Source organism: Syngnathoides biaculeatus, chromosome 11 (assembly GCF_019802595.1).
Source record: "Syngnathoides biaculeatus isolate LvHL_M chromosome 11, ASM1980259v1, whole genome shotgun sequence".
NCBI classification, from domain to species: domain Eukaryota; kingdom Metazoa; phylum Chordata; class Actinopteri; order Syngnathiformes; family Syngnathidae; genus Syngnathoides; species Syngnathoides biaculeatus.
In genome coordinates, this window is record NC_084650.1 from 22,442,653 (window position 1) to 22,460,716 (window position 18,064).

The 18,064-nt window shown below is 41.9% G+C and overlaps 1 protein-coding gene across 5 annotated transcripts; it reads right to left on the reverse strand.

The window, feature by feature from the left end:
* Nucleotides 1-14: 14 nt before the first annotated feature.
* On the reverse strand, nucleotides 15-17,230 carry rnf44 (ring finger protein 44). 5 transcript variants are annotated; one of them, XM_061834383.1, is made up of 11 exons: nucleotides 16,936-17,230; nucleotides 13,369-13,564; nucleotides 9,657-9,879; nucleotides 8,503-8,670; nucleotides 7,321-7,494; nucleotides 7,078-7,239; nucleotides 6,260-6,375; nucleotides 6,050-6,137; nucleotides 3,609-3,730; nucleotides 2,928-3,027; nucleotides 15-1,764 (listed from the first exon to the last, which is right to left on the reverse strand). In XM_061834383.1, the coding sequence occupies exons 2-11, from the start codon at nucleotides 13,473-13,475 to the stop codon at nucleotides 1,702-1,704; spliced, it is 1,323 nt and encodes a 440-aa protein (XP_061690367.1). In that variant the 5' UTR covers nucleotides 13,476-13,564; nucleotides 16,936-17,230; the 3' UTR covers nucleotides 15-1,701. The 5 variants fall into 5 exon arrangements, with proteins under 5 accessions (XP_061690367.1, XP_061690368.1, XP_061690366.1 ...); XM_061834384.1 differs by lacking the exon at nucleotides 16,936-17,230 and adding an exon at nucleotides 16,349-16,854; XM_061834382.1 differs by lacking the exon at nucleotides 16,936-17,230 and adding an exon at nucleotides 15,635-16,105.
* Nucleotides 17,231-18,064: the final 834 nt, after the last annotated feature.

An 18,064-nucleotide genomic window follows, 5' to 3' on the forward strand; every position in this document is an offset into this window, starting at 1 on the left:
ACTCATTTAATGGCTTTTTTTTTTTTTTTTTTTTTAATGGCACACACGTCAACGACTCACATTCACTTAAGACACTGAAGTAAAGAAAAAGGCAAGATCCCTTTACACGTAAAAGCAAACGCTTACGACTGCCCGTTAGTGCTTACTAATTTTTTTTCTTTCTTTTTTTTTCATTAAGTGTCAACACAAGCAGGAAAAAGAGAAGTCCAACAGTGTTTGTACACTACTGAACACGTTCCGTCATTTGAACTCCGTGCGGGTCACATTGCGGTGCAAGATGGACGGCGTGCTGAGCAGTGTGACCAGTGACTTCTACGACATTCGTCTTGTCTTCAAATCTAAAAAGCATTCACGCGCAAGTTATTAATACACTTGTTCTTTTTTTACTTTCCTTGAAACACCGCCATTAAGCTGATGACCACGTAACCACAACCTAAACGCAAACATTGTTAGTGCTCCAAACGCTTTCCTTCAACTTAAGTTTCTCTCAAAGGTTACAAAGCAATAAATAAACCTTTAAGAAATGGTGAAAATGACACAGTTATTTGTCAGGATTAGTGATAGGTTTGTGCTTGTCAAGGTCATAAGAAGGCAGGTCTAACATCTGGAAAAGTAGGCGATATTTATGTACTGGATTTGGCTCACAAACAAACAAGACATTAACAGCCACGACTTCCTTCAACGGGAAGATACAAGTCCATTCAAAGTTGGCGCTGCGGACATATTGCTGTCAGCACAGGACGCCAGCACGCCGTTCGGACTGCGGCGACGCGCATCTGTTTTAATGCTCGTCTTTCCACATAAGCGAGCCGCTCCTTTAAGATGAACCCCCCCCCCCACCCCCCTCAACCCCTTAAGTTGGATCATTTTGGTGGTAATGCTTGCTGTAAATATTGCTAGTCGGAATCAACAGTTCATGCAAATCCAAGCATGCCGCCCTGTATCCAGTGGTTACACAACACGTCGGCTCCGTGAACAGGAAACGCACGCACGCAGAGGAGACACGTAGCACTTGTGCAGTTACGCTAGGTGACCTTGAAATGATATCGTCCATGAATCCAAGACACCTTTTTGGATACATGTGCGTTTCGGAGAGGATGGTGTGGCAGATGCACATCACTTGCAGTCTCAAAGCTCAGGCTGAATTGAAAGTGGACCCAAAACTGTCAAAATGATCAATAGCGTATTGCAGAACAGATATAAGAAGAAGCCCGTTTAGCCAACACTAACATGCATCTATGGTGCTTTCTCAACACATCCTATTATTAGTCTCTGTTAATTGTGTCCAGCCTTCCATCCTCCAGGTTCCTGACTCCTTCCCTTCCCTCACGAAGACCACCACCGTGACGAACCTCACTTATCTCAACAAATACAACCCTGTAAAGAAAAGCAGCAAACAATGCGCACGGATAGGGAAACTCTTTGGAATCTGCAACAAGGAACGGGGAAGGCCAGAGAAAGAACCAGCTGGTGATTCCAGCACTCCCGCCTTCTGGCTGCTAGCGGGGGTTTTGTTTTGTTTTTGTTTTTTTTCCCCACAAGACTTGTGACAAATGAAGCACAGCAGAGGTACAATAGGCTCCGGGAACCATCCCGGACTGCTTATTATTTAGGAAGTGGATTGTTAACTGTAGTTAGTGGTAGGTGTCCACAGCTTTCGGACTAACTCTGGCATGTGCGCAGCATTTTCCACTTCAGCTCTCACTCGGCCTCCCGGTGCACGTCCGACGCGTCGGCTCGGCAGATGGGACAAGTGCGATTGGTCTGGAAGTCAAGTGGAGGCGCCGTCACATTAAGCTCATGCCCATCGACGGTCTTTAATGGACCTTTCCGACCTGCCGATCACTCATATAATAATAGCCAATCAGATAGCTGCATTGTCTTAACCCCTGGTTTGACAAGCCACTGCCGCCATTTTGTCCCACAAGCAATGCTGGTTGTCAGTAGCGTGTGCTTGGAAAAGTTAATGTTACAAAGAAAATGGTGGGGGTCGTGCAATTCTGATGAAAGATATCCTGCTAGGTTACAAGGGGCGCGGTTGATTAATTTTCCAAAGCCTAAAACAGTTTCTAGGATGGATGAAGGCTCGCGGAAGACCGCGCGTACAACCGAGTGTGGACAATATCAACAAACACAAGGCTGTATGTTCGAAGGTAAGTGAGGGAGAACTATCTTCTCTGGAGTTTGGTTTCATTATTATCAGTGCTTTATACATTGCAGGAGAACAACTTTCACTTTGTTAGCGTATCACTGACCTGCTGAATGAAATGTGCCATGTTTTATGCCGAAGAGTCGGGTTAGTGATGCGTAAATGCGCGATGTCATGCAAGAGAAATGTCCATTTTCCTATTTGTATCACATCAGACTTTTAAGACGGAGCACTGGGTTCCATTAGGAGCCAAGTCAAACTTTTTCCATCTGGTGACTACGGTATTGAGTTAATCACCATTGCTTAAATGCCCTTGTAGAAAATCGAACCTAACTCACTTATAAAGACTTCAATGACTCATGATCTTTACAAGTATAAAGTACTCACCCTACTTTACATGTGCAGTACGATTCCACTATTTTATCCTATTTAATTTCAATATGAAGTCTGTGAGGCGTCAAACGTTTTTGCATCGATCGCCAACGTTTCGCTGCAACTCTGACATTGCGTCCTGCTCTGTCCAAAATCTTAATTCTGGGTACATATCCTTGCGCGAAATAGTTGAGGCCTCTTTGTAGAACTATCTTGGACAAGTCTGACGCATTTGGCAAAAGACATACTGCGATATTATGTGGAATACGCGATAGAGAATCAACTTCAAACCTGTTCTGTTCAGTCACCATTTTGGAAGCCTGTGGGACATGGCAACTGTAGCTAAGGGGGCGGAGCTTAAGATCAGCAGTCGGAAAGGTCCATTGTCTTCACGTCGTCATCTTACCTTTAACCATTTATCCACACATTTGGCGTGGAATTCGTGATTGCAGGGTAATACACGAAGTAGCTGCCTACACTCAAAGTCACTAAAGCACACAACGCACCTGAAGACACAAAAAAGTGAGTAACACATTAAACCTATGTAAAATGTATGAAAATGTTGATTTTTCAGAGCATTTGAAGCAAATTTGTAAGTTGCCAAATGTACCAGCCAAAATCCCAGACCTAAAAACTTGTAGTGACATAACAAATACAAATATATTGTGATATAAACATAAAAACGATAATTATAGTTCATAAATAACTCCTAGTTTATCACAGGTAAGTTCCAGATAACCACCACGATACCCAAAATCCAGGAAGAAGTGACCAAATATCGATGTAAGGTTAAAATATATGCAGCGCCAGGATTTTTGTCCACTTGGGGTCGCCATCCTTTCACTCTACACTCCAGTCTACGTGACCTTCAATGTGGACCTGACATGCAAAAGAGGACGTTTGGATGATTGGCTGTTTACGGGCTTTAGCCACTGAGAGAGAAGAGTGACTGCGTTAGATGAGTAAAACCCGGTTCAAATACTCAAACCCGACTCGTGAAGAAGCTGAACACTTTACCAAAACCGACATTGCATGACACGGGAAATGATGTGCTGAAAAATAGAATGAAGGTAATGTGGAGGCTTACAATGTTTGCTCAGATAGATGATTCTCTGAGCTGAACCTGTAGGATGGAAGTTGCTCGATGTCAGCCTTGTTGAGTCCGCGTGGTTTTGCTTCACCCAACCTCTCGGCCAAATTCAGTAAAGCCTGCGGGGAGGCAGATGCTTAGCAAAACAGGCGAGGTTTGTAGAAACATATCTCGACACTTGTCAAACCTTCAAGGCCAGATATTTTTAAAAGGCTGCTCTAAAAGGCATAGCACAAAAAAATGGAAAAATATGGGTCTTAGGGTGATAAAAGTTGACAACAATGCTGTATATGATGAACTCCCAGTACATTGACAAACATTCTTGTACTATTGGACACATTACTTTTGCTCACACAGTTATACACAAATCGGTGACAAATCGTCCACCATCCTTGCTTGTAGACAATGAGCCTTTCAGGGACGTGTGCGCCTTTTTACAGCCAATCATAACAGTCCCATTTTTCCAATCAACCTGTTCACATATGGAATGTTCCAAATAGGTAGCGTATTTTGCAGACTATAAGGTTCAGTTTTTTTTTTTCCAGGCGTGATTCGACTGAATGAAAAAAAAAAAGAATGAAAAATAGCCAGGGGTCTGGGGGCTGCAAGCATGATCAAAGGATGATCACCAATTTTAACGTCCAAGTTTCATAAATTGTATTATGAATGAAATATATCTAGTACATCTATAAATAAATGCTATTCTGTTTTCATAATGTAGACAATATTTCATATTCATTATTTAGGTGCATACCTTTACCCTAAAAATTACAAATTCAACTAAGCAAACTACTAGAAGTGAAACTAAATTTAATTCAGATTTGCCTCATTGCATGCAAGCGTGCTTTCATAACGTGGATATCGTATCCATTCAAAAACGTTTTAATTTTTGTTTTTGTAAATGATTGAAACGCATGAATTTGACAACAATTATTATTAATTAATCAAGTTTCAATTTCAGTAAATAATACGAACATTTTTACAGGTAATTGCTTCTAAACTCTCACCTCCTGTCTGAGCCAACATACTAAGCCTGTGAGGGCCCCCTTTGACCACTGTGAGCAACCTCAGACGTATGCACTGTGGTCAGATAGGTGTCATCCACTGAAGCTACAAGGCTCATTCAAATATTCTGATTACAGCTTTTAAATTCCCATCAGAACATTTTTAAGAACAATTTTGTGTTTTTGGAAACCTACAATGAAAATGTCAACAAACAAAAAAATACATTGCTAACTAAACCAAGCTAACTATGAACTATAAATATGCAAAGGTCGCTTCCAACTTTGTTTCAATTTTTTTTTTAACCCACAATGATATCCCTGTCTGTTTTTCTTGGTGTAAAACTGAATTATTGCTTGCAGAATATCTTCAGCAATGGATGTTGAAAGCTGAACGATGTTCCCAAACAGTTTAAGGTTAATGTTATGGCGTGCCTCCTATATTTACAATACAGAATTAGCTTTTTGTGCACTGTATTGTCTGTGCTTTCATCCTCGATCAGGCTGTGCCAGGGCGGAATTTTAACATTACACACCATCTCATCCTGTACTTGCTACTTTGGCTTCAGAACCAACCTTTTTTTTTTACTCAAGAGGGAAAATATCATCCAGTTTCACCGCTTTTTCTGATATTATTTACATACCCGACATTCATTAAAGCAACAGCAATTCTATTTTTTTTTTTTTTTACTTTTACCATTACTATCAAGAGTAAACACAAGCAGCATGTCTTAACTCTCTTTGCCCTACGTTGCCCAGACTGTGTTGCTAACTGGTGGTGTTTGTAATTATGAATGTACCCCTTTAAGAGCTAAAGGGGGCGGAGTCAGGCAAACTAGGAGTAGATCATGTGCTTTCATATTTCATGTGGGGTCAGACTGTGGTTCACTGCTGGATCGGTTTTCATGTACGCTGAGAAGTTGCCTGAAGATTTCATTGGATTTTAGTTACCGGACATTTGGAGTAACACAGGTGGTTTTGGTAAACTTCTTCATATGTTATTTATACTATAGTTATCGGAATAACTCTTATGTTAACATACCAGGCATGTTCTCAGTTGTCTCATGTAACGTAAGCATACTGTTCAGCGTGTTGTTGCCCTCTATTCTACTTTTATTTTAAATTGTTGTCATTTAAATTTTCTATGACATGTCTATTCTTGGTGTTGTATTTTATCAAATAAATTTCCCCCAAAATTCGACCTATATTCCAGTGCGACTTGTATATGTTTTTACCTTAGTTTTTATGGATTTTCTAGGTATTGCAACTTGTACTCACGTCGTGTATACCGGAAAATACGGTAAAAACATTTATTTTGCACTCCTCAACTTCCCTCGGCTTTTGTTGCGCCTGTCCCAGATTTTTTTAGAATATGTTGCAGGGATCAAATTCAAAATGCATCTTAGGATCAAAAGTGTGGCCAAGCAGCGAGCTAACCTCATAGTTCTCCATTTCTACATCATCCACATCAAGGTCAAGACTGATGGCTGGGCCTACTGCTGTTGGAGGCACAGGAAGCATTGAGCTGAATCAAGAAAGAGAGAAACAATGACAGGCAACCTTTCTCTGCTACCTCTCCATTGACACAAGTGGCGGGAAGATGTCTTTCGTCTCAAGAAATGGGCACGATCCACACTGTATACTTACAGGAAGTAAGGGAGGAAGCCTGGGTAGTAGGATGGAGGAGGAGGGGGTGGAGGAAGAGGCTGCTGTAGCCGGTATCTCTGTCCACTTGCTCGCCGTGGCAGCATGTGAGAATATGGCTGGTTGGGGGGGGGGGGGGGGGGAGAAATTAAATAAACTGTAGATGTGAATCGTTACACACCAACCCTAAATATGGGAATCACTAGCAAATACAGATGAATTGGATTTGCAGTAAGACGACAATTACAATTACACATGGAAAGTCCCTTGATACAACTTGTGCTGCAAATTTGTGTGACATAAATAAGAAATTACTTGAAATATTTGTGAAAGTCAATTTTAGCAGGTTGCATTTGCATATTTGCACTAAAAAAGAAGTGACTGTATCTTGGAAATGGAAAAAATATGAACAAAAGTTCATATTTGTTTTGGTTTAAGACAGGCATGCAGGGGTAGCCTATAAAGGAAATACTTTGATACTTCTCCCCCAAAAATCTGACAAATCATCAATAACAAGATGTAACCACGTTTTAAAAATTTAAAACGTCATCTTGCATATGGAGCATATAATATGGCATTTGAGATATCACACAAGTCTGATATTTAGCATTTACAAAACGTACATTTCTGTGCTCTACGTTAAAAATGTATATGTTCTCATTGGTCCTGTTGATGCTAGATGGAGGGAGATTCTGCAATTCACATTTTCATATTAAAAAGGTCAAATTGTAAATCCTAAAAACTATACTGCAGATTTTGAACACACAAACACAAATTGGGTGAAAATAAAAGTAAACAAGTGATTCCGTGGGCTGTCTTACCACTCCAAAGGGAAGCTCCTGATGCAGAGGCTCTTGAGGAAGGTACTGTATGGGCAGAGATGGAGGCAGCGCTGGTGGGTGATGTGAGGGAGGGTAAGAGAAGGTACCTAACGGGTGCTGGTCCCCTCTAAGGTCAACTTCATTCTCTACTCTCTGTAGAGGCTGATAAGGAAAACCAGTTTGATAAATGCCAGAAAGCAAAAGTGACCACACAGTTGGTGCCATTTGATGTGGACTACTCACCATGCGTGGATGCTGAGGCTGTAAAGGGACAAATTGGCTCATCGAAGTAAGGTGCGGCGGCTGGTGGGGGGGTACAGATGGGTTTGGGTGCAATACAAAATGTTCGCTGGAGATCAGGGGCGGGAAGGCTTGGTAAGATACCGGCATGTGCTGCATTGTACATGCCTGTATGAGCTGAGGGGTGGCAAAATTACAGGAAGAGGCCCATTATTACAATATATTCTTGCATATGATGCATCCTCCACCTGATCTACAAATTCAACTTTCCTACATGTTTTAGTTAGGGCTAAGCGATCTGACAAAAATGTGCTTCATGGTGTTCACAAAAATAAATCCTGAAAATCATACATTGTATTTTCTGGATTTTTCTTTTCAGATCATCTCTCTCACAGTTGACATGCACCTACGATGAAAATTTCTGACCCCTCCATGATTTCTAAGTGGGAGAACTTGCAATATAGCAGGGTGTTCAAATACTTGTTTTCTTTACTGTAAATCCAATCTCAAATACTGGTAGTTTAATATGTGAAGAAAAACAACATTATATTTATGGGGAAAATAAATTGCAATATCCGGGCAGCAGTGGGTGTCAACACAGGAATTTAGAACAGTATGTTCTTAACCCCATTGAAAAATACAAAAAATAAATGCATTTTCCACCCCGTGGTCAACCATACGGGTGGGAACAGTTCGTAAAATCCACGATCTGGTTTGCATCTCGTTTTTTTGTTCACGGTTTTCTGATCAGTACATGTTGACTCTTGGGAAAATCAATGACGTTTTATACATTTAAAAAATATTGAAGGGGGGGGGTTTATTACAGCTCAACTGTTCGGGCACTTTTCTCTGATTCTCAGCTGCCTAATTCTTCACTTGTTGGTGGCCAATTTCCATGTTTGACATATTACACAACCGTAGTTGAAAGCATGCGCTAAACATGGAACATGAACTGAAATATTACTAAAACTACAGCACTGACAAGTGTTGCCACAACGCCATGTTTGTCCAGGCAACACCACGCATAGCATACGTTAGATCAACACATTCATGCCGCTAAATTTGCTAATTCACAAGACACATTGTATCTTATCCACTAAATTCTGCAGAGAAACAGACTGCACCGCTGCTATTGTGCGCTACATGAAAGCCACTGACATTTGGGCTTTTCCCTTTCAAACTCACAGGAGGAGGAAGGCAGCAGAGTAGAGAGAGCTGTCCACTGAACATTACCGAGCATGCTGGGAGCTGCTGAGTGTTGCACCCCGGCAGAGGTTGCCCAGCGTGGATGGGAAATCCGTGGGTCGTCACCGTCGTAACAGTGTATGATATTGGAACAGATCCCTGGGGCATCTGACATAAGAGGAAAGAGAAGTGGATAGAGATGAATTCAAATCTGAGGCAATGACTACAAACTGGACCATCCACATAGCCAAGTACGGCGGTCGTCTTGCGGACCCGGAGACAACATAACGCAGTCACTCAAATAGTGACCTCCCATGTGGGAGAAATCGTGCCCTAATTCATGGATTTTAATTACCATAATTTCCGCCCTACAGAGCGCACCTGATTACAAGCCTCACCCAGTACATTTATAAAGAAAATACATTTGGTACATACATAAGCCGCACCCGTTTAAAAGCCGCAGGTGCCCACATTGAAACGTGATATTTACAAAGAAAGACACAGAAAGAGTTTTTAAAGTTTTAATACCTTACCTTAACGTAGCAACAACACGGTAGCACGAACAGGGGTGGTAAAAAAACAAACATACCGGTAAAAAAAATAACTAAACAAACAATCGCGACAGCTACACAGTAGCAACACGCTACCACAGCACTAACAGGGGCGATTAAAAAAAATAAACATATCAAAAAGCCTGAGACGCGGCAGTAACACAGCAGCAACACGCTAGCGTGGCGCCAACGCTAGTGAGGCGCTAATGCTCGCACGGCGCTAACAGGGCCGGTTTAAAAAAAAAAAAAACAGGTAAAAGTTACTTCCTCGGCACATATATTCCACCGGTCTCACTGACTTTCCGCTCGAGTGCCCCCTTGCGGCTGTTAGAAAAAAATGCACAAATTATCCGCATCACCCCATAAGCCGCAGGGTTGAAAGAGTGTGAAAAAAGTCGCGGTTTATAGGCTGGAAATTACGGTATCATTTGTAGGGGAATACAATACATCTGACAAATTGCTAAATACTTTTGTTGTGTCTCACGACAAATACATGCCTCACCTAAAACCTGGTACTCTGCAACTGAGAAAGCACTGCAAGTAATTGTATGAGGAAACACGGTATTGGCTACTGTGAGAATAATGTAGTTGTCGATGTGCTACCTGCTCGTGTAAATCCACCATGATGGGGTTCTGCTGAGGCAGGTGGGCCGCAAAGTGAAGCATACGTGGGGGTGTGCTGGTGGGGCTGTATTGTCTGGATTCATCTAAAGGAACCTGTTGGTGATGCTGGGAGAAAAGTAGATGATGGAGATTCTCATCCTGGACCAGGGAAGAGTGCAGCAAAGGCCTGTCTCGTAGCCCCCACTGGCGCCTCACTGGTGGGCTGTTTTATATATATATATATATATATATATATATATATATTAAAAAAAAGCACATCACAATGGGTTTTATATGATCAGGATTTTGGGAGCTGTCCACAGATTATAAAAGTAACCCTATCAATGATGAGCTCATGCGACAAAACAATATATTTAATTAAATAACATATTTATTCAACATACTGTGCACTCTTTGGTGACTAACCTAATTCTTTCCATTACCTTCTGTAAACCAAAACATCATAAACTGGTGTGTCCTATTAATGCAAATGCAATTAATCCGTTACAACCCCAAAACTAAATGACATTTACCTTTTGTTGGCGTCAGTGTGTGGTTAAAAATGTTAAAACACTGCTATAAAGAAATAACACTTACAGTGCCCTCCAAACTTATTGGCACCCCTGGTTAACATGTGCTAAAAGCCTTTAAATAAATTCAGTGTTTATTGCAGAAGAATACGGTCACACTGAAAATGTAACCTTCAACTCAAATGAATTGTAAGAAAATTAAAAAAATTCCCGACTAAAAAAATTATTATTTTTCATTAAATCACCTGTTCCACAATTATTGGCACCCTTAATAATTCCCAGGAAATAAATATAATTGAAGCATTTCTGTCATTTCTACAGTAGTTTACAAAGTTTACCAGAGTATGTAGGAACATTTCATTAGTAATTAATCACTTCCTGTTTCCCTGGGGTATAAATATGACGTGACACAGAGGCCATTTCTCTTATCCACTCTTAAACGTGGGAAAGACAAAGGAACACAGCATACAAGTGAGGCAGATGAGCGTCGACCTTCACACGTCAGGCAGAGGCTACAAAGAAGATTGCCACCCAACTGCAGCTGCCCATATCCATTGTAAGAGGAATAATTAAGAAGTTCAAAACTGGAACAGTGGTAAAAAAGCCTGGACGAGGACGAGGAGAATTTCATTTTGCCACCACGCACAGTGAGGAGGATGGTAAGAGAAATCAAAAGATCTCCAAAGTTCACTTTTTCAGAATTACAACAAATGATAGCATTCTGGGGTCACAAAGTCTCCAAATCAACTATCAGGCGCTGTCTACACGCCAACAAGCTGTTTGGAATGCATGCACGGAGAAAACCTTTCCTCACTCACAATCATTAACGCAAACGCCTGGAGTTCGCCAAGCGGTATTGGGGCTTCAACTGGGACCGTGTGCTTTGGTCAGATGAGACCAAGATTGAGCTATTTGGCAACAAACACTCTAAGTGGGTCTGCCGTGCCACGAAAGATGCGCAGGCTGAAAAGCACCTCATACCCACTGTGAAGTATGGGGGTGGGTCAGTGATGCTGTGGGGCTGTTTTGCTTCCAAAGGCCCTGGGAACCTTGTTAGGGTGCATGGCATCATGAATGCTTTGAAATACCAGGACATTTTAAATCAAAATCTGTTGCCCTCTGCCCGAAAGTTGAAGATGGGTCGTCACTGGGTCTTTCAGCAAGACAATGACCCTAAACATATGGCCAAATCTACACAGAAATGGTTCACCAGACACAAAATCAAGCTCTTCCCATGGCCATCTCAGTCCTCAGACCTCAACCCCATTGAATACCTGTGGGGTGAGCTGAAGAGGAGAGGACCCAGGTCTCTGGATGATTTAGAGAGATTCTGCAAAGCGGAATGGCTGAAGATCCCTCTTTCTGCCTTTTCCCATCTTGTGAAACATTATAGGAGAAGCTTAGGTGCTGTTTTGTTGGCAAAAGGGGGTTATACAAAGTATTAACACCAGGGGTGGTAATAATTGTGATACACATTATTTGATGTCAAATCATTATTTTTATGTGTGGGATTTTTCCCCACTGAAGAAATGCACTTGTATTGAAGGTTGGATTTTTCTATTTTTTTCCATTAAGGGCGCATATTATTTAGAAAAAAAATAAAATATTAGAAGCTAAAAAACACATCTTAACCAGGGGAGCCAATAATTATGGAGGGCACTGTAATTAACATGGTAACTGTTTATTGCTCAGTGACAGTAACTAAAGAGGGCCAAAGAGAAGAGTAGGACTCTTCCATTGAAAAGGTTTTCCAGAAAATCATTGGTTGATCCAGGGATTTTTTTTCCTGCTCAGAAAGAAATTAAAGTGAGAAGGCTCTTTTGCTTAACATTTTCACTGCCTCGCTCTTCACCAGCGAGTACTCTCATTCAGTCTAATAAAGCGCAAAAAAACCAACAACAAAGACGCAGGCCCTGACTTGCATTGCGTGGAATCCACAGTCAATAACGGTTACAAAATGCAAGAAGAACGGATCTTTCCACTCATCAATAAGTGACACGTGGTTCCTCACAATATCTTTTGCAGTTTCCCTTTCCTTCTGAGCCATTCTTAATGTTTAGCCCTCATCGTTTACCAAAAGTTGCGGGAACACTGGACCTACTTGAGTGGTCATGCATTAACGGGGCAGAACTTTGGCCTCATGACAACATGAATGGACAGCTATTTTGACGTAATTACGCAGTATATTTTATGAAAAGAAAATAATCTTCTGACTTTTTTTTTTTTACTACAACTATGAATCTAATGAGGACATTGCGGAATTTGTGATTGGATGTTGAAGATCTGGAGGCAGACACTAAAGGGCTAAAAATAAATTAGCTTTTACACGCAAACATAAATAACAGCAGTGCTGAACAAAGCCGGAGTAAACGAGATTGTGTCAGCTGTAAAGTCTTAATTGGCGGGTCAGATCAATGTGGGGAAATATGACATTACAGCCGATCTCAAAATGCAAAATATCTGCTGATCACATTGGTGGAAAGTCTATCAGAACAAATTAATGAATTCTATGAATGTTAGGAACAATCAATATAAATGTGTACACACAAAAATAATCATTTACATTTAACACCAAATTGATTATTCAACGGCTCCTCTATACAGTAATTTCCAAATGTAGACAATATGATCTTTCATTATTTAGTAACAGCAGCAACACGCTAGCACAGCGCTAACACGGCTGATTTAAAAAAAAAAAAAAAAAACTACCGGTAAAAACGACCGAGACACGGCAGTAACACAGCAGCAACCCGCTAGTGCAGCACTAACACAGCCGTCTATAAAAATAAATCAATGAATAAATAGATACAGAATAAAAATAAAAACACACCGGTAAAAGTCACTTCCTCGGCACATATACTCCACCGGTCTCACTCTTACCTTTTCTGCTCGAGTGCCCCCTTGGGGCTGTGAGAAAAAAAATGCAGAAATTAACCGCATCTCCGCGTAAGATGCAGGGTTGAAAGGCCGGAAATTACGGTATATATTTTTGGGAATTTGAGAGAACTCTGGGAGAACACCCACGCAAGCACTGGTAGGCGATGAAAACCCCACAGTTAGCTTGCACCCCAGATTCGAACCCCCAACCTCAAAACTGTGAGTAGGATGTGCTAGCCACTTGAACGGCATGACACCTTAAAAAAAAAAAAAAAAGAAATGCACAAGAGTGTTTTTAATTGTACCTTCTCCTGAGATGCACAGGGGTGTTACAGGGCTCTCCAAGGAACCTCCTCGGGTTCAAGGGGGCTGTTGGGGGCAGCCTATTTACTGCTACTTCCCATGGTCGCATTGGTGACGTCGTGCAGACGAGTCACTCTCTGGGAAACGAAACTACACAGTGGCGGAGGCACTTGTATGTCGCCTCCGATTGTCTTAACCCTGCAAAATATAAATAAATAAATAAAGAGACAACTCTAGACTCATACAAAACACCAGTGTTTATGCAGTAGACACGTAAAAACTATGACTGCCCGAAACATGAAGTACGCCTTCATAAAGCAGAGGCTTATGTTTTTGCCATATTGTACACACGAGCGTGGACAATACGATTGCCTACAAATTTGGACGACTCAGTACACTTTTCACAATGTGTTTTTCATACAACACCTACCCCAAACAGTACAATACTCATTATGATGTTTAAACACCACTGAAAAGTCCAAAGTGTTAATAATTCCGTCGTGGTTGTCAAACATGCTTTCTGCTTTTTGGGACCCCTGGCTTTCCATCAGGCTCAAGTGTGTCAATGGGCCCCAAAAAATTAGCCAAACATTCAGTAATTTATTTTTAATCATAGAGATATTTATGACTCAAAGGGAAATTTAACCTTGACTGTTGTATCCATATTTTGTTGTACGCTTCATAAATGGAGAACCAAATATTTGCAGGCAAGCAAGGAGAGATGTCAGTGTGAAAGAGGGACTCTAAAGTGCTACACCGCTGGCTCTTGAGCTGCGGTGCCTTGCTCAAAAGTTACCTCAACTGCAGCCAGGAAGCAGAGCAGCATGTCTTGAACAACTAGTTTCCATTTTAGATTTTGTCTATATAATAATAACCTTTAATACCATGAACATACATACATGCACATGAAATTTGTTTTCTAGATTTTACCCAACACAGAGAACACAGTGAGGCAGAGGGCACCTTCAGCGCCCGGGGAGTGACTGTGGACCAACATGTTGTGGCTGGTTGTACATTCATCCATTTTCTACAGTGTTCCCCATTTGGGTCGATGGTGAACCGGAGCCTATCTCAGCTGACTTTAGACAAGAGGCAGGGTAAACCCTGGACTAGTCAGCGGCCAATCTCAGGACACATATAGACAAGCAACAAATGTCACTCATAATCACCCCAGTGGAAGAGAAGCAATGCATTAAAAGAACAATAAAGCAACGGTGTGTTTTTGTTTTGGGATTCTTCGTCAATATAACTTCCGCTCTGAACTTTTAAAATACATCCCCAGGAGCATCATGGTAGGTCTCATCATTCTTTCTGATATTGTCACTTCATTGGCTTGCACTTGCACAATCTAATTACTTTGAAAAACAAACGATTTTTTATGATTTATTCGTCTGCTGTTCATCTTCCGATCACGCTCCTCAATTCTCTTCACACTCCAGCTACAAAAGGGCTCGAAAGGCGGTGAAACCCAATGAACTCTGTAACCACGGGGGTATCTGACAACCCGAAAAGTGGGCCAGAGGTGCCAAGGACCAAAAAGTATCGATGCAGGAGACAATAAGAAAATCCATAAAATTAACATTTTTAATCTTCCAAGACAACAATGTCTATATACTTGATTCCAAAACCACACGTTTTGTACACAAAAGGCGAGAACAACACACATACGATTTCAAAGAGAAAAGGGACAAACTGCCCTAGTTGGTCTATCATGAAAAGCCTAAGCCTACTGGAATAAAATTAGTGCGAATATTTAGCAAAAAAAAAAAAAACAACAACATACATACATAAGAGCCGTCCGTCCTCCGGGCGTTATTAGGGGTCGCTGTTACATGGCTGAACAAAAACATGGAAAGCCATGTGCTCAGTAGACAAAGCAACAACAAAAGCTCTCGCGTCTCTCCTCCATTCCGGTCCACTTTGTTGTTGCACCGCTTTTAGGGAGCCGTGTCGCACGAAGCTGTGCAGACACGCACGGCGGTTTCTCTTGGAAACACAAAGGTGACGGCAGATGAAAGCCCCTTTCTGCCTGGGACAAGTCGACGTCCCCTGTTGAAGGAGAGCTTGGCTAGCTACGTTAGCCGAGCTATGCTAACGCTTTGTCCACCAGCCTCGTAGCAAGGACAGTTAGCAAGCGCACTTTTTGGGCTCCAACTAAAAACAAGGGGCTCACAGATAATAATAGTAATGAAAAGAAGTTGAGCAGAATAAAAACACCTCAAGTTGGGACTTAGTCATAATGAGAGTTGGTGGCGCTTGAGATCTTACTTTGGTGGCTAGTTTGTGTGGTCCGTGGCGTGAGAAGGAGATGGCAGGTGTTCCAGCTTCCAAAATGCCGTCTCCCCCCCACCTACCCTTCTCTGTGGCGGCCTGCGAGCGACGCACGTCCTTCGATACAACGCCGTTCCCCGACTTTAGTCCACAACTGTTTCCTCCGACTGATAAATATATGAATCCCATAAAAAAAAAGTGCCCGACGGTCCTTCTTGCTAACCCTAGACAGCTAACAGACGCTTCCCTTTTACTGCGCAGGGTCTACGTCTCCACGGAAACGGTAAAAAAAATAAATAAATAAATCCACAACGCGTCAGTGGTAACATATCCCGAGCAGATTTAGAAATAAACGACACAAATGCCGTTTTTCAGAAAATGCTCTTTGCCGCGTGCACGTTCGCTACACTGCATTGTTACGGCCAAGCCACGCCCCCTATTTTGGATTGACCAATCGGAGCGCGACTAAAGCAGACAAGCGACGTCCCGGCAAACGGTGCAAAGTGTTTGTTGTTACTTGCGAAAAAAAACACCACAGACAAACATCAACCAAGCGGGTCAACGACAACTGCGACTTTCCTTTGATCGTATTTACTCGAGCAATGTGAGAATGAGAAGCGAGCCTTCTCACGTTATTCAAGTACTGCACAGTGGACATCGAAGTTGATTAGTTTTCAGTCAAAGGACGCGACTGGAATCTACCAAACTCACCATGTTGTGTCGACACAGTTTTTGATGCCTTCCCAGCTTCATGCAATCACAGCAGCACGAGAGTGAAATCATTGATAATCGCGTTGAAGCCCCCGCGCAGAGCAAGAGTCCTCTTAAAGGCAAAGTGAGCGAGTATGACTGAATAGTGGAGGGAGGCCATGGTGTCCTATGAGGACTAGCCAGTTATGTAATTTTGCAATCGCACGATAGAACAGCAAACAGACTGCATTTCTGTACGGATTCGATGTTCCAGCTACGTACTTTGTACGCCTGCAAACGCAACATGAATTATTTCCAACATCATCCATCGCGAAACATGATTTGCGTCGCTATTCGTTAGTGTGCGTTTCGAGTCGAACGCGGTCGCTGCAGACTTTTTGAACCTCGTCTACCGGATGCAAGTCGAGCTAAACCACACCAAAGTGACGGCTGGGGAGGTTCGTGGCTCAATGTAAACATTACAACATCGCGCACAGCGGCAGCAAAAACAAGGAGGGGCTGTGGAGGATGAGTCCAATGAGCGCCATCATAACAACACGTCTGAGCAACATGGACCAATTTCCGTGGACCGCGAGTGGCCCTATTACCTGATTGTTGATGTGCAAATATCCGATCGCTGATGTTTCCCTTGTAATGTTCACATCTCGTCAGTCGAGAGCGGTATCCTGCGGTCTCACGTTGCCGCGTGGAACATTACGTGATTCTCAACAGTGCTGTAAGGAAGAAGAAAAAAAGGTCTATAAAGTAAAAATCCTGTCAAACATCTCGTCGGAGCTTGCTGTTTCTGCATGCAATTGCGATTTTGTCTTTGCAACGTTGCGCGTTCATTGTGCACACGCCATTTTCTGGGTTTGAAACTCGAGTCCAGCCCACCACAACGTTCTCTTCCTCATCCTGCACTTCCTTAACTAAAAGAAGTAATACAGTACGCACGAATATTTTGGTTGCTAAAATAGAGTTTATGGTGTATCTTTCAATACATTCAAAAATAATAATAAAAAAAGCTCGACGCTGTTAAAATAATCAGATGCGTTCAAAAACGTGTATTTCGCTTCACTTCTATTTTTAATAATCATCATCCATCCATGTTCTTAGCCGCTTATCCTCACAAGGGTCACGGGGAGTGCTGGAGCCTATCCCAGATGTCAACCGGCAGGAGGCAGGGACACCCTTAACTGGTTGTCATCCAATCGCAGGAGACAAATAGTCACTCACACAATCCCACTTAGGGCCAATTTAGAGTGTCCAATTAATGTTGCACGTTTTTGGGATGTGGGAGGAAACCGGAGTGCCGGGAGAAAACCCACGCAGGCACGAGGAGAACATGCAAACTCCATGCGGACGTGGCCGGGATTGAACCCAGGACCTCAGAACTGTGAGGCCAACGCTTTACCAGCTGATCCACTGTGCCGCCGTTTTAATGATCACTTACCCATTTTGTATTAATTTCCCCACTTAACTATTTGTTTTAAAAAAAATCTATGTTGTAGAGATTTAATTTTGCTTCTTCAAATACCTTGATTTCCATCCTTATTTACTGATCATTTAAACATTTGAAATGTTTACATCAAGTGCCACTTTAAAACATACTTATCTCCCCCGAGTACCACATAATGACCAAAATAATAATGAAAAAATATTACAGTAATAAGCCTCAGTGTTCATCAAAAAAGAGGTTTAATTCCTAAAAAGTATAGTGATTATTGTAATTAGTTT

What these genes read in the sequence shown, in the direction of transcription:
- rnf44 (XM_061834383.1), bottom strand. Translation starts at nt 13,475, where the DNA reads ATGCGACCATGGGAAGTAGCAGTAAATAGGCTGCCCCCAACAGCCCCC. An exon ending in AGGAGCTTCCCTTTGGAGTG is followed by an intron (nt 6,376 to 7,077) that starts GTAAGACAGCCC and finishes CCCCCCAACCAG; the next exon opens with CCATATTCTCACATGCTGCC. An exon ending in GGCTTCCTCCCTTACTTCCT is followed by an intron (nt 6,138 to 6,259) that starts GTAAGTATACAG and finishes TTCTTGATTCAG; the next exon opens with CTCAATGCTTCCTGTGCCTC.